This window comes from Centruroides sculpturatus, unplaced genomic scaffold (genome assembly GCF_000671375.1).
Source record: "Centruroides sculpturatus isolate CEXI.00-Female unplaced genomic scaffold, Cexi_2.0 scaffold566, whole genome shotgun sequence".
Classification (NCBI taxonomy): Eukaryota; Metazoa; Arthropoda; class Arachnida; order Scorpiones; family Buthidae; genus Centruroides; species Centruroides sculpturatus.
This window is the reverse complement of record NW_019384873.1, coordinates 389790-406079: the sequence shown is the minus strand read 5'-3', so window position 1 is coordinate 406079 and position 16290 is coordinate 389790. Positions and strand designations below refer to the sequence as shown.

The following is a 16290-nucleotide window of genomic DNA, read 5'->3' as shown; positions in this document are numbered from 1 at the left end:
ACTATTGTATCGTTAAAAATTATTTTTTTATTTTGTACAAACAAAATAAATATATTGAAAAATATAAAAACAATAAAAAGTTATACTTCAGAAGTTAATTTAATATCAAAAACATAAAATATTTGAGTAGCCGAAGACATAGCCAAAGATTACAGCGCCACAGCACTGGTGAAAATTTAAATTTGTCGACTGGAATTCCTTCGGATAACCAATGTTTCGGATAACAGACCTTCAGATAAATGACGCTCTACTGTAATATGTAATTTACTTCATTTTATTAATTTTCTTTTATCTGTCATAATCCCCTAATGCAGTCATTTCATTTAATCTTTCTTTGCTTAAATTACTATATCTCTGTACTAGTAACTTGATTGTGTTTACCTTCATATTTATTTGTATGAATCTTCTCATTTTCTATTGAAGTTAAATGAATGCTTGAATTTTTTCCTCAAATTTATTTTTTTATTCTTAATTATATCGTATATTACATCACACCACATTGGGATATATGTAATAATAAACACAGAACCAATTTCCGGTGTGTATAAACAAAATCAATATCTGCACAAATGTTTTCTAACTCCTGAGTTCTTCAGGTGCAATAGAATGGTTACTTGATGGAACGTCCTTTGGAACAAACCTGAGTTTATAAAAGTTTTTAAAAGAACATAATTCGAATGACCATTTGGACTATAAATATGAACTTAAAGCTGCACATAATAATCAATCAACTAATGACTATACCATTGTGTCAAGCAGAGCATGACAAAACTTCTCACAATATTGCATGCAAGACACCTCAGATGGTTGGAGGCCATAGAAATTTTTAAAGCTAACTTTGTGTCAAGAATATAAATATTAAGGAGGAAATGGTGGTGTTGATGGTAGGCTCTACTTGACAAGATGGTATAGTCATTAGTTGATTGATCATTATGCGCAGGATGATGCATGTGCAGCTTTAAATTCATATTTATAGTCCAAATTGTCGTTTGAATTATGTTCTTTTAAAAACTTTCATAAACTTTTGTGTTTGTTCTGAAGGCTGTTCCATCAGATAATCATTCTGTCACACCTGAAGAAAAACTCAGAAGGAGTTAGAAAACGTTTGTGCAGAGATCAGTTTTTGTTTATACACACCAGAAATTGGTTTTGTGTTTGTTATATCATATCAATATATATTGTATTTTTTGGCAAAAGCTAATTTTAACATTCTTAATTTAAGCTTAATTTTAACATTTAACATTTAAGCTTAATTTTAACATTTTAAAATAAGAAATTTTATTTCTTAATCAAAATAAGTTTATTTTAAGGGGCAGTCCATAAATTACATATGCAGTTTTTGAGTCACTTTTGACCCCATCCTCACTATTATGTACAATGATGTACTTTTGGAAAATCACTTCCCCTTTAATTATGTGTTCAATAGTTTGCAAACCCCTTGATATTGAAGAAATGACTTTAAAAGGTTTAGCGAATATTTTTTAATTGGTAAATTTATTTGTATGACTAGTAAGTATGCTCACAAGGACAAATTCTTATGCCACTAAAATGTCTACATTACTAATATAAAAGCCATTGTCTGTGTGTGTGTGAATTCCTTATAATTCCTGCAATTTTTGTCCAATTTAGATGAAATTTTGGTTATATTTGTTTTATGTTCGTACGGAAAGTATAGACTACTTATTTTGTGGAAATATTAGCTATAGAATAAATGTTATCAATTTCAAGTTAGTGATTGCACTTAGTGATGTTCATGCTCTACAAGGAAATTTTCCTTAAGTTATATTTTTACATATTTTGGCAAATGACATATTTTAAACTTACTTCATTAAATTTGAACTTTAAAAATGATGGCTTCATCATGTCACTTCTATAACAAATTTTAAAAAAAATCTTTCCCATAGTGACCACGTGACATTCTATTATCCAACTGGAAGTAATGATATAATGAACTTGTTATTTAGAAAGTGTTAGTGCTCATTTAAGTAACCTACAGTATGTACAATTCATCTTTGTTTTGTCAATGTGGAATTAAAAACAGTTGCTATTTTATTGGGGGGGGGGAAATGCCTAAGAGAAAGCATAAGAATAAAATTGGTCAGGTACATTCTAGATCTAAAAGAATAAGAACAACTGAGACCTCTGAAGGCCATGAAGTCTGACTTGAGCAACATTGAGTAAGAACAGCTTTGTCAATGGCTACAGAAACAGCCCATGTCAAGCTTGATTTTAACACTCTTCTCAATTCTTCAATCTCTACTTACTCATAAAAAATATTCCGTCATGCTTGATAGGAAAATTTCTAGTAAAAAATAATTCACTCCTCTCTCTCCATTGGTACAAGGAGGTACTTTTTACAACTCTCCTCTCTCCCTTAAACTGTACACATAATTAATGGATAGTCCTAAGAGAAATGTTGAAGTAATTATTAAAGAATCATTTTAGACAGTTACAACTTGAGATATTCTGTTAGCTATGTTTAAGACTGTTTCAAATAAATAGTTAATTAGATAGATTATTTTTTATTAATTAAATGAATTTTCATTTAATTAATAAAAAATGAAATCACAATATTTTATTCTATTTCTTAAATTTATTAGTTGAAATAGTTATATAAAAGCATATGAAATTTATAAATTAATTATTTAATGATCATTATCATTATGTAACCAGATAATTTATTATTAACACTTTCCCTTCTATGGATGATAGTCACTGTTTCTCAGTTTTACTGGTTATTCTGCAGGACCGGATGGCTTAGACCAGGGGTCGGTAGTTTGTCAAGTGAGAAGAGCCAAATTGTCATGAAAACAGGATAACAAAAGTACCAGAGAGCCGCATATTAATTTAAATGTGCGAAATACAACACACGACAGAGGCGCCTCTAGTGGCCGTTTTCGGCATAACGTTACACGGATGGACGGACATGCGTTCAATGGGTTATATATATATAGATATGCTTCAAATGCTACCACTCTTATGCGACTCATATTGATGAACGTGAGTGTGGTCATGTGCGGACAGAGAACAAGTCAAAGTTTGTTCGGCGGCTCTATCTCATAAACTCATAAGTTATAAGGCTGCGGTGAAATGAAGTGAGATGAAATTGGAGTTTATTTCCGAAGAGCTGCAAACGTGTATGCAAAGAGCCGCTAATTCCGACCCCTGGCTTAGACTAATCTATAGTTAAATGAAGAAGTACAGTACATTTAATGAAAAAAACTATTGTTTCCACTCCTAAGTGGCATACACTGTATAATATTTCAATGTTTTGTAAAATTGCTGTGGACAGAAAATTATCAGTTGATAAAGGTTTAGATTTTATAAATAATTTAGGTCAAAAATACATAAAAACATAGATGTAATACAAATAAACTGTTTGAATTTTTTTTTAAATCTTAGTTGATGTGATACATGTCAAACTTTTTCAAATTTAAGAAAAAGGATGTTTTATTACAATGTTTTAAACATATATTTTTTTGATGATTATTCTATTAATTCTTTAATGTTAACAAAAGTACAAAGTAACAAATGCCAAAATATTATGACAAATATTGTTGGTGTACTTCTTTACAATTTTTTTTGAAAATAACCAGAAACTCCATCTGTGTGGGCATTTCCAAGGGCTAACCTCAAATTTAAAAAGTGTTAAACATGCAATTCATTTACAATTTATCATAAATTATTGTAAAATTACATGATTTTGCAGATTATCGATATAACAACTATCAGAAATAAAAAGTCATTCATGTTGTCAGAAGAACTTCAATTTTGTATTATAATGTTAAGAAGTGATACTATTAATTTTATTATTTGCATCTCTTTTAATTCAGTTTCTTTCTAGATGCAGGTTTCTACTATCACTGTATTTGGTCCTTTGGTATTTTCCAAGTTTCATTAAAATTAAAAGTTGTTTGGATTATTGATCTTTTAGACTTTCATTGAAGCCATTATCTACATTACATTGATTAACTGACAACAGAATGACTTCTTTTTTTCAAGTTGAATTATTTTCCATACCCACATGATAATTTATTAAATGCAAAATGTACAAAAGACTTTAAAAATAAATAAATAATTCAAGGATAAATCTTAAATATCCGGTAAGTATTTAAATACAGACAAAATGCTTAATATTTTATCTTTACAAAAGTAGGCACAATTAATTAGTAATTCAGTTTATATTATGCTTAGTCAGATTTATTTGTGTGTGCATTATTGCATTACAAGGGAAAGAAGCTAAAAATTTAAGATTATATTATTCTGATATTATATTATCTCTCTAATCTAAATAATTTGGATATTACTAAAAATTTTATGTGAAGAAATTATGAAAATATGATTATAAATAACTTTTCTTTAATAATAATATAACAGATACTGATTCGGATAGAAAATTAAAATTTTTTGGTAACTTAAAGGAACTCATGGACTTTTCACTGATAGAAACTTGTTGATAATTAATATTACTGAAGAAATTCTTATGATGTTTTTAATATTATTAAACACAATATATTATTGTTATTTTGTAAAGTACTTTAAATCTTACTTGAAAATTTTATTGAGAATGAGAAATAATAGAATCTGGTTTTAATAAAGATTATTTGGTTTGTTAAAACTCAAATTCAAGTTTAATGTATACTTTCTTGTGAATGGAAGTTCTATGTATATAAATTGGTAATTTTATGTTCTTGTGTATTGCATACTGCATTCCCAGGTTGCACTGCATTTCATAGTGCATTTTATGGCAAAGTTTAAATAGCTCAATATTTGAAAATTCAAAAGAAAATTTGTTTGAATATAACCAATAGGAATTGGTTTAAATGTTACAATTAATTCATTTTTTGTTACTTTCTGTACATTAAAGCATGCTATTCAAAAATCCATTTAACATAAATGCATGCTTTTCAAAAGAATGTTAAAATATTTAATTAATACTGATAGAATGACAATTTTGTGGTATTCTGCTTGCTGTTCTAAGTGTTCTTAGCAATTTGCATATAAAACTTGCCTGCAGATCTGAGATTACAACAGTTCTTCAACTCTTCGAAACTCAAAACTAAAAGAATAGCTAACTTTTTGTCTGAGCTTCTATGAATTAGTCGTCACACCAAAATCACACCTACAAATTACTCCGTTGAAAATCCATCTTGGCTGTTAATACTCTCAAATTTGTTTTATTACTTTTTTTATAAAATCATTGAGAAAGTAAAAATAAAAACTCTTATTACTATAGAATGCAAATGACATCATTTATAATCAAATTGAAAATACCTAACAAATACAACAAATTCATCAACAGTATGCATAGTACGAAAAGCTGAAATGATGAGCTTACTAACAGAAAATGACATGTCACTTTCAATAAAAAAACTTTTTAAAATTTTAATCAAAAAATTCAAATTTTTGTTCTTACTTTTTGCACACTTTACATTTCTCATTTGAAATCCTGATTCATTTAGATGCATTGTTCCATAATGCAACTGCTTGTGACACAACATATCACAATATAACATTAGAATGTGACATGCAATGCAATGTGCAGGAGTAAAACATAAAAGTACAGTGGTACCTCAGGATACGAACGCCCCAGCATACGAAATTTTCAGGATACGACATGAAATTCGAACATATTTTTGCTCCACGATACGAACAAAAACTCACCATACAACATTACATTAGTTCGCATTTTTCATTTGTTTTCCTTACTACAGTTATTTTTTTAAATGTATTACTTGGCTTTAATTTGAGTATGTTTTTCGCGTTGGAACGAATTATTTGGTTTTACATGTAATCGTATGGGAAAAGTTGATTCACCTTACGACATTTTCATGATACGATCTCAGTTTCGGAACGGATTAATTTCGTATCCTGAGGTACCACTGTACTATAAGTTGTATTGTGGAATATATAAGAAAAATATAATTTAAGGTTTTAAATAATTTTTTAATTGTGTGTAAATTTAAATTACTAATTGGTTATGATCTTGTATCATTCTTAAATTAAATTTTATCCTGCTAAGTTAATTTATTAAAAGAATGCTTTGTATTATTGTACTATCCAAAATCATCACTATTAAATTTATAAATCCAACAGAAACTGATAATTTATCTTAAAATACATTTAATTTAATTCATTCATTGAAATACAAAAGAAGAAAAAACTTTAAAAATACTAAATTGTACATCAAAAATGCATTATTTAGTTGAATGATTGATTAATTCACATTATATGAAACAAAGTAAATTTGCTTTAAGTAAAAAGTGTTTGTAATTACATTATAATTTGCCACCATTCAACTTGATTTTAACATAATTTGTTATTCATATTCTTTAATTTGTAATCATATAAATCTTTCTCCTTGTTAAATATAAGTTTAGATGGTAAAAGTTTTTATTGTATAAGGTGAAACTTTTAATCAAGAAATTTTAATATTTAATTGTAGGTGCCTTAGAGGAAGAACAAGAGCGAGAGGCTGAGCTATTGGCTGAAAAAGAAAGGCATCAATTAAAGCATAGGGAATTGTTTTTGTCTCGTCAAGTAGAGACACTTCCTGCAACCCATATTCGGGGAAAATGTTCAGTTACTCTTTTAAATGAAACAGAGTCTCTGGCATCCTACCTCAATAAGGAGGTAAGTTATATATATGTTCAATAATTTCTGTTTAAGTTCAAGGAAAGTTTATCATGTGTTATAACTTTAAGCTTAACCAATTGCAACAAACAGTTAAATTGTGTTAATTAACCTGAGCTATTATGCCATTGTTGTTTAATTAATTTAGACAATTGAATATAGTGTTTAAATTCTGAATTTTCATGTTTTGATTGTTAAAAATTTGTTGTTAAATGACAAAATTAATGAACTTGTTTGAAATTTGGTGTATTGTGCATTGTATAACTTGTTGAGTAAATTGTTAAATGTTTGAATATCACTTAAATCAGTTTTCTTGCACATGGCATCCTAGTTACTTCCCAGAATTCCTTGGCATATCACAAGTAAAAGTACACAAAAAAAATATAGGAATTACAAAGTACATGCCAAAAAAAATACTGATTTGCTGTTTTTTATTTATGGTAATATGAAAATATTTGAAATTGGGTTATAATCAATTTTCTTATTTCAATTTTATTTATTAACAACCTAGAAAACCACTCTGGATGAAGTGTTGTGCAGTTCTATTGTGAGAAGTACGTGATTGTGATCTTGACTCCATGATCATAGGTGCATGCAACAGAAACATTATCTACTTGTCACTTCACAAAAATTGATGTGGTAACTGTGACATGCAATGTGTCAAATTTACATGTGAAAATATGACTCACTGTTTAAAGTTGTGTTTGCGAGTTAATGCATTCACATTTTCTGTGAAATATGAAAAGTGTAAAAGTTTGAAGCTTGTTAGAATTCCTTCTGTCACAAATGTCAGTACAATAAAAATGTAGGCAAATCATTGTCTGTTTTGAATCAACATGTATTCATCATAGTCATATGTTTGCCATAAACTCGTGCTTTTCCACTTCTTGGAGGCATTGTGTTGTAGTACACCTAGCATCATCTCCCAGCGCACTGGTTGTAGAGCTTTAACTTAAATCATCTTATTAATAAAACTAGTTATGTAATAAAGAAGTTATTTTATTTTATACTAGCTGTTACTCGCAGCTTTTGCAAGCAAACCCCATTTATATTCAGTATTTCAACAACCATAGTAACACCTACCGCTGAGAATGATGAGAATTGCCGAGAATCAAACGAACTATTTTCAATTTTATAAATTTCTGGAATGTTTACAATCGTACTATAATCAAACCAATATACAATAACAAATTTGAATTTAAAACGGTTCGAACATTTTTAAAATCGAAATAGATAAAAATATTTATAACAATGTCTGAAATGTTATTAATTTACACCTAAGTACTCGATGAAGACTAAATCCTCTCCCTCTCCTGCCCGTGGGGAAATTTCAAAAAATCCCTTCTTAGTGTGCATTCTCATGGCATACCCTACTAAAACGCAGATGAAAACAAAAAATTTCATCTAAAATAGTACAGTAGAAGCCGTTCTTCTGGTTAAGCCTTAATGCTCTCCCTCTCCCCCCGCGGAGGAATTTCAAAAAATCCCTTCTTAGTGTGCGTTTCCATGACATACCCTAACTGTCTACCAAATTTCACTTCTTTAGGTTAAGCAGTCTGCTCTGAGCGATGATGAATCAGTGAGTGAGTGAATCAGTCAGTCAGGACAAGCAATTTTATATATTTAGATTAACATTTTTGAAAATTCCTATTAAATGATTTAAGTGACAAATTATTTTAGATTATTTTAAAATATTGCTATTAGCTTGCAATATTTAATAAATTGTTAACACAATTATTATAAAATCATTAAACTATTGAATTATTTTTTGAGTATAAATTTTATGGCTGTTTTCATTAAGTTATATATCATAAAGGTGTGGGAAAAAGTTTAAGGTCACTGAAATTTTATTTATATTTTCCATGTTAAAAATTATTTATTTCTGCTGTTGATATACATTAATCAAAAGAAGAATATACCTATTTATACAGTTATTAAACGGAAATTTAAAAAATTAACAAAAATGTTAGAAGCATATGGTTGTTCATTTCACAAATACTGGACTTGAGAGAGATGGTTTTACTGGTTACTGAGAACAACTATTTCTGTTTTAATGGTAACATTTACTTGCATAAGCAAGGAGTGCCTATTGGTTTTCCTCTATTGGCCATTTTGGCAGAGTTAGTCATGAGAGCCATGGAGTTCAACGTTTCTAGATCCCCTCTTACCATATGTTATCCCTTTCTATATTTGAGGTACAGTATGTGGATGATATTCTACTTATATGGCTCAAATTAAGTTACAGGAGTTTATACAATCACTCTTGGCTATTTTCCTGACTATTTCCTTTACTAAAGAGGAAGAGAAAGATGCAAAAATCTCCTTTTTGGATCTACTTGTATATATCTCACATTGGCATCTTATTTTCTCTGTATCATAAATTTGGCAAACCTCCTTACATCATTCCTTCTATGGATTTTCAGCCCTCCAGGTACAAAACTCGGCTATTATAGTGCTGATACACAGGGCATTCTTATAACTTTTCTTCCAATTGCTTGTAGATGAGGAACTTTTTATTTTTAAAATTTAGTTTGCAGCACTGGATATTCTTTAGTCTAAACATCTAGCCAACCGGGTCAAAGGCATGTTATTTCCACCCAGAGCTGGCCCTACCATAGGGTGAAAAGAGCAGCCGCTCCAGGCACTAAGTCCTAGGGGGTGCCTCAGTGGTAAAGAAAATTAAAGGGTATAAATTAGGGGCCACCAAGAGGGCGCCATAATAGGATCTCGCTCCATCCTAAAACTTGCCTCGGGCCGGCACTGTTTTCACCATCCACTTTGTATCATAAGGATTTGGTTTTTGTAATACTAATCATTTTGTACCTGGGTTTTCCCTTTATTACATATTTGTTGAGTTTTCAACAAATTTGGCTTTATTTTGTCACTAGTGCCCCAGCTCACATTATGTGTTATGTTGTTAGACACTTTGTAATGATAGAGATGAGGTTACACTCTATGAAAAGTCTGGAGTATATGCTATAACCTTACAAAGTCCTCTAACTGGGTTGAAACTAGTGTTTTTCAAACGGGATCCTGGGATCCCGGTTGTTTTTTTAACCCGGGAAATTTTTCTTATCCCGGGAAATCCTGCAAATTTCTTAAAAATTCACTTTTTTCTTATTTTGTGTTAAGGTTAAGAAATTTTGCAAATAAAAAGCATAACTATCTCATTCACTGTCAGAATACATTTGTATTTATTAATTTTAAACCTACCTATTACTTTTTTTTTTAAATTTTTGCTCGTTATGGCATGTCACAAATGGTCGATACTCAATACGTAGCTTATTTGTGGCAGGACTCTGAAAATTCTTTACTGATCAGAACCTGTAATATATGGAATAATTGTGCTTACACTGTCTTAATTTTTAACCATGCCCAGTAGCTTCAATAAATGCGTAACGCCAGATTGTGCAAATTGGGAAAAGATACAAATGAGTATAAAGTCTGCAAGTATGAAGTTTTTCTTCATAAACCAGATTATTAAAGCCAAACGAATTATTGAGCTATAAGCTTGATGCCACTATTAAAGCAACCGAAGTAGACAAATCAAAAATACTAGAGAGCAAAAGAAGTACTACAATCTCGAAAACAAACTTAAAATCTTTCAGGCTACAGGTGAAAAAACACAATATCTGTCTTCTCTTAAATGCATTAAACACGATTCCAATCGCATCAATTGAATCAGAAAGAGCATTTTCTCAGTAGCAAGACTTTTCATTACTAAAATAAGAATTAGAGTCAGTGATTGGAGTATTGATCATCATTGCTTTTTAAAATCTTATAAAAGTTTACAATATTTTGTATTATATTTTATTTAAAAAATGAAAATTATCTTCTAAGTTATAAGTTTGATCTAAGTTCAATTTTTAATTTTTAACTCAATTCAAAGCATTTTTGTTGTTGTTGTTGTTGTATGCAGTTTCTAGCAAACTTTAATTAATTTTTTTCTATTTGTGAAAATTTCTACATAATTCAAAGGTAATTTAATATTATATATCTTACACAGCATTATTAATATGATTTTGGATGATACAGAACTTTAAAATTACTTTAAAAAATGAAAAATAATTATATAATTTAATTTCAAGATATTTTGTATACCTTAAAAATAATTCATTTTATCCCGGGATTTCTTGTGATCCTGGGAAACAGTTCAATTTTATCCCAGAATCCCAGGAAATGAGAAACCCTAGTTGAAACTATCATATATTGGAGCCACTACTAGAATGCTCTGCCTCTATCTTGCAGAACATAGTGAAGATGTAGTACATAGCAAATGTACAACAGAGCTAGATAAAAAGCAATAGAGAGTAACTTTCAGCTGATTTGGTTGCAAACTTTCTTCTAAAATGGTCTGGGGATTGAAAAACATTCATATGGGAATCCCTTTACGTCTCAGCAATATTACTATGCTAGATATACCAGATTTATAGATAGCACTGTTTAATCTTCTGAAGTTGTAAATTACATGGTTCCAATAAAACACCTCATAGCAGTGTTAGTGCTAATATACATTTATTATTTGTTTATTGACTGTTTAATTTATTATTATTTATGTATTTTATAATTTAATCCAATTTTGTTCTTGATGTTTTTCTTTTGCATATAATCAATTTTTATATTGTTGTATAATTTTGTAAATTGTATATGCATAATTTTAATTTTTCATGCATATGTGGGACAAACACTGAAAAAATGTTGGTTGATTTTTGGGTTCTTTCTCTTGAATTCAAATGTTTTTGTTCTCTATGAACGATTCTGCCTGAAGAGGACAGTTATATACTGTTAAAAGCAGTCACAAAATAAATTATTTTTATGTAACGCTGATAGTCACTGGTATAATTAAGTATATGTTACCTTTATCTATTAATATTTGGCATGTATGGGTATTTAAAACTTTATTAATATGCTTGATTTTTGCATCCTTGAATAGTATATTTAATTCTTTTTTATTAAATATATTTAATAATTTGTAACCAAAAATATTTTTTTTAGACCAATTTGAAATATTTGAACAACTTTAAATATTAATTTGAAAATCTAAAACTATAACTGAAATTGGCTTAACTGTAATATTCAAAACCATAACTATTGAGTATTATAAAAAATTAATGCAGTCATAACAATATCAAAAGCGCTCAGCAACTAAATACAGAGAAACAAAACACCTTTTTTGCCGAGAAATAAATATAATTTTAAAAAACAAACGTTTTCAGCCTAGTTAATAGGCCATCTTCAGGTCGAAAAATGGAATGTAAATGTTTTATGAATAGAACATAAAAATTTTTTAAATCAAAAATTTTACGAGAGAAAAAATAACGGAAGAATATAAAAAAAAAAAATATTGAGTGAGCTTATTTGCTTGGAGGACACCATATATAATGATGATCTGGCCAAACTGATTGATATCAATAAAAGGGTGGTGGAGTTGGCAGAAGCTGTTTGTAGGAGTTCCAATAAGCAATATGTCAAAAAGTTGAAATGGATTATTCACAAGCAAGTAAGAATAGATAATAGGAAGAACCTTAGTACCTTCTACGTATGTGACCAGATAGAAATACCAAAGAAAATCAAGCAGGTTCTGGAGAAAGGCCCGAACTTTGTCCCCACTGAAGTAGGTATTTGGAAAACGTCAGTACAGGAGATTGAGAGAAGGATAGTTGGACTGGATGTATTAGAAAAGGAATATTTTAGATGGAAAGTGGTCGTTAACAAACGGCCGAAGAACAGGACAGATGGTATTACTAGTAGGGACATTTGGCTCACGAAGGAGTGGTTAAGGATTAATGATCTTGTGTTGACAAGAGCAGACAAGACTAAGCATTTGGTTATCATGAGAAGGCATACTTATAACAAGGAGTTGCATAATTACATCAAAAAGATGGAATGTGAAATTGTTGGCGACAAGATAGTTGGAACTTTGGACAGAAGAGTCAGGAGGCTGGAACGCTCGGGACTTTCTGCTGTTTTACCTTTTCTCAAGAAATGCTGGAACCCAAGGCCCGGAACTCCAAGATTGTTTGCTTTCGCTAAAACCCACAAGACCGGAATGGAGTTAAGGCCAGTTGTAGAGAAATGCAGAGGACCCACCTTTATATTAGAAAAAAGGCTGCACGAATATTTATCCTCACATCTTGATGGTGATAGTCTAGTGGCACAGGATCCCCTTATTGTTGTCAAAGAAATACAAGGTATATCTTTAATGGAAGATGNGCCGGAACCCAAGGCCCGGAACTCCAAGATTGTTTGCTTTCGCTAAGACCCACAAGACCGGAATGGAGTTAAGGCCAGTTGTAGAGAAATGCAGAGGACCCACCTTTATATTAGAAAAAAGGCTGCACGAGTATTTATCCTCACACCTTGATGAGGATAGTCTAGTGGTGCAGGATCCTCTTATTGTTGTCAAGGAAATACAAGGTATATCTTTAATGGAAGATGAGGTAGCAACCGTTTTAGATTATGAAAGCATGTATCCTTCAGTAATGATTGAGTCTTGCGTGGATGCGTTAATGGATTTCTTGTACATAAAGAACTCCCAATTGCTTCTTTACACCCAAGAGCTAGAAGAACTGGCTAACCTGGTATGCTATGAGTCATGCTTCACCTTTTGTGGTCAGGTCTACAGACAAAAAAGAGGGGTTCTGATGGGAAGTCCCCTCTTAGGAATCCTTTGCGAATTAGTTGTCAGAAGAATAGAAAGAAGGGTTCTTCATAGTTTCAAGGAAGATATAGTATATTTCAGCAGGTATGTGGATGACATCCTTATTTTATGGAAAAATAATAGTACGGTGCATGAATTTATGAGTAGAATCAATGATAACGATGATGGACTTAAATTGAGATTAGAACAAAAGAGTTCCTTGAANAGCTTCAATAAATGCGTAACGCCAGATTGTGCAAATTGGGAAAAGATACAAATGAGTATAAAGTCTGCAAGTATGAAGTTTTTCTTCATAAACCAGATTATTAAAGCCAAACGAATTATTGAGCTATAAGCTTGATGCCACTATTAAAGCAACCGAAGTAGACAAATCAAAAATACTAGAGAGCAAAAGAAGTACTACAATCTCGAAAACAAACTTAAAATCTTTCAGGCTACAGGTGAAAAAACACAATATCTGTCTTCTCTTAAATGCATTAAACACGATTCCAATCGCATCAATTGAATCAGAAAGAGCATTTTCTCAGTAGCAAGACTTTTCATTACTAAAATAAGAATTAGAGTCAGTGATTGGAGTATTGATCATCATTGCTTTTTAAAATCTTATAAAAGTTTACAATATTTTGTATTATATTTTATTTAAAAAATGAAAATTATCTTCTAAGTTATAAGTTTGATCTAAGTTCAATTTTTAATTTTTAACTCAATTCAAAGCATTTTTGTTGTTGTTGTTGTTGTATGCAGTTTCTAGCAAACTTTAATAAATTTTTTTCTATTTGTGAAAATTTCTACATAATTCAAAGGTAATTTAATATTATATATCTTACACAGCATTATTAATATGATTTTGGATGATACAGAACTTTAAAATTACTTTAAAAAATGAAAAATAATTATATAATTTAATTTCAAGATATTTTGTATACCTTAAAAATAATTCATTTTATCCCGGGATTTCTTGTGATCCTGGGAAACAGTTCAATTTTATCCCAGAATCCCAGGAAATGAGAAACCCTAGTTGAAACTATCATATATTGGAGCCACTACTAGAATGCTCTGCCTCTATCTTGCAGAACATAGTGAAGATGTAGTACATAGCAAATGTACAACAGAGCTAGATAAAAAGCAATAGAGAGTAACTTTCAGCTGATTTGGTTGCAAACTTTCTTCTAAAATGGTCTGGGGATTGAAAAACATTCATATGGGAATCCCTTTACGTCTCAGCAATATTACTATGCTAGATATACCAGATTTATAGATAGCACTGTTTAATCTTCTGAAGTTGTAAATTACATGGTTCCAATAAAACACCTCATAGCAGTGTTAGTGCTAATATACATTTATTATTTGTTTATTGACTGTTTAATTTATTATTATTTATGTATTTTATAATTTAATCCAATTTTGTTCTTGATGTTTTTCTTTTGCATATAATCAATTTTTATATTGTTGTATAATTTTGTAAATTGTATATGCATAATTTTAATTTTTCATGCATATGTGGGACAAACACTGAAAAAATGTTGGTTGATTTTTGGGTTCTTTCTCTTGAATTCAAATGTTTTTGTTCTCTATGAACGATTCTGCCTGAAGAGGACAGTTATATACTGTTAAAAGCAGTCACAAAATAAATTATTTTTATGTAACGCTGATAGTCACTGGTATAATTAAGTATATGTTACCTTTATCTATTAATATTTGGCATGTATGGGTATTTAAAACTTTATTAATATGCTTGATTTTTGCATCCTTGAATAGTATATTTAATTCTTTTTTATTAAATATATTTAATAATTTGTAACCAAAAATATTTTTTTTAGACCAATTTGAAATATTTGAACAACTTTAAATATTAATTTGAAAATCTAAAACTATAACTGAAATTGGCTTAACTGTAATATTCAAAACCATAACTATTGAGTATTATAAAAAATTAATGCAGTCATAACAATATCAAAAGCGCTCAGCAACTAAATACAGAGAAACAAAACACCTTTTTTGCCGAGAAATAAATATAATTTTAAAAAACAAACGTTTTCAGCCTAGTTAATAGGCCATCTTCAGGTCGAAAAATGGAATGTAAATGTTTTATGAATAGAACATAAAAATTTTTTAAATCAAAAATTTTACGAGAGAAAAAATAACGGAAGAATATAAAAAAAAAAAATATTGAGTGAGCTTATTTGCTTGGAGGACACCATATATAATGATGATCTGGCCAAACTGATTGATATCAATAAAAGGGTGGTGGAGTTGGCAGAAGCTGTTTGTAGGAGTTCCAATAAGCAATATGTCAAAAAGTTGAAATGGATTATTCACAAGCAAGTAAGAATAGATAATAGGAAGAACCTTAGTACCTTCTACGTATGTGACCAGATAGAAATACCAAAGAAAATCAAGCAGGTTCTGGAGAAAGGCCCGAACTTTGTCCCCACTGAAGTAGGTATTTGGAAAACGTCAGTACAGGAGATTGAGAGAAGGATAGTTGGACTGGATGTATTAGAAAAGGAATATTTTAGATGGAAAGTGGTCGTTAACAAACGGCCGAAGAACAGGACAGATGGTATTACTAGTAGGGACATTTGGCTCACGAAGGAGTGGTTAAGGATTAATGATCTTGTGTTGACAAGAGCAGACAAGACTAAGCATTTGGTTATCATGAGAAGGCATACTTATAACAAGGAGTTGCATAATTACATCAAAAAGATGGAATGTGAAATTGTTGGCGACAAGGTAGTTGGAACTTTGGACAGAAGGGTCAGGAGGCTGGAACGCTCGGGACTTTCTGCTGTTTTACCTTTTCTCAAGAAATGCTGGAACTCAAGGCGTGGAACTCCAAGATTGTTTGCTTTCGCTAAGACCCACAAGACCGGAATGGAGTTAAGGCCAGTTGTAGAGAAATGCAGAGGACCCACCTTTATATTAGAAAAAAGGCTGCACGAATATTTATCCTCACATCTTGATGGTGATAGTCTAGTGGCACAGGATCCCCTTAT

At 30.3% G+C, this 16290-nt stretch overlaps 1 protein-coding gene across 1 annotated transcript in view; it reads left to right on the top strand.

The window, feature by feature from the left end:
• Positions 1–16290, top strand: part of LOC111630915 (metastasis-associated protein MTA3-like) — a 126908-nt gene that overhangs the window by 52936 nt on the left and 57682 nt on the right. Inside the window, exon 4 of the mRNA XM_023375074.1 lies at positions 6446–6633. Coding sequence (XP_023230842.1) covers positions 6446–6633 — 188 coding nt within the window. The remainder of the gene's footprint in view (positions 1–6445; positions 6634–16290) is intronic.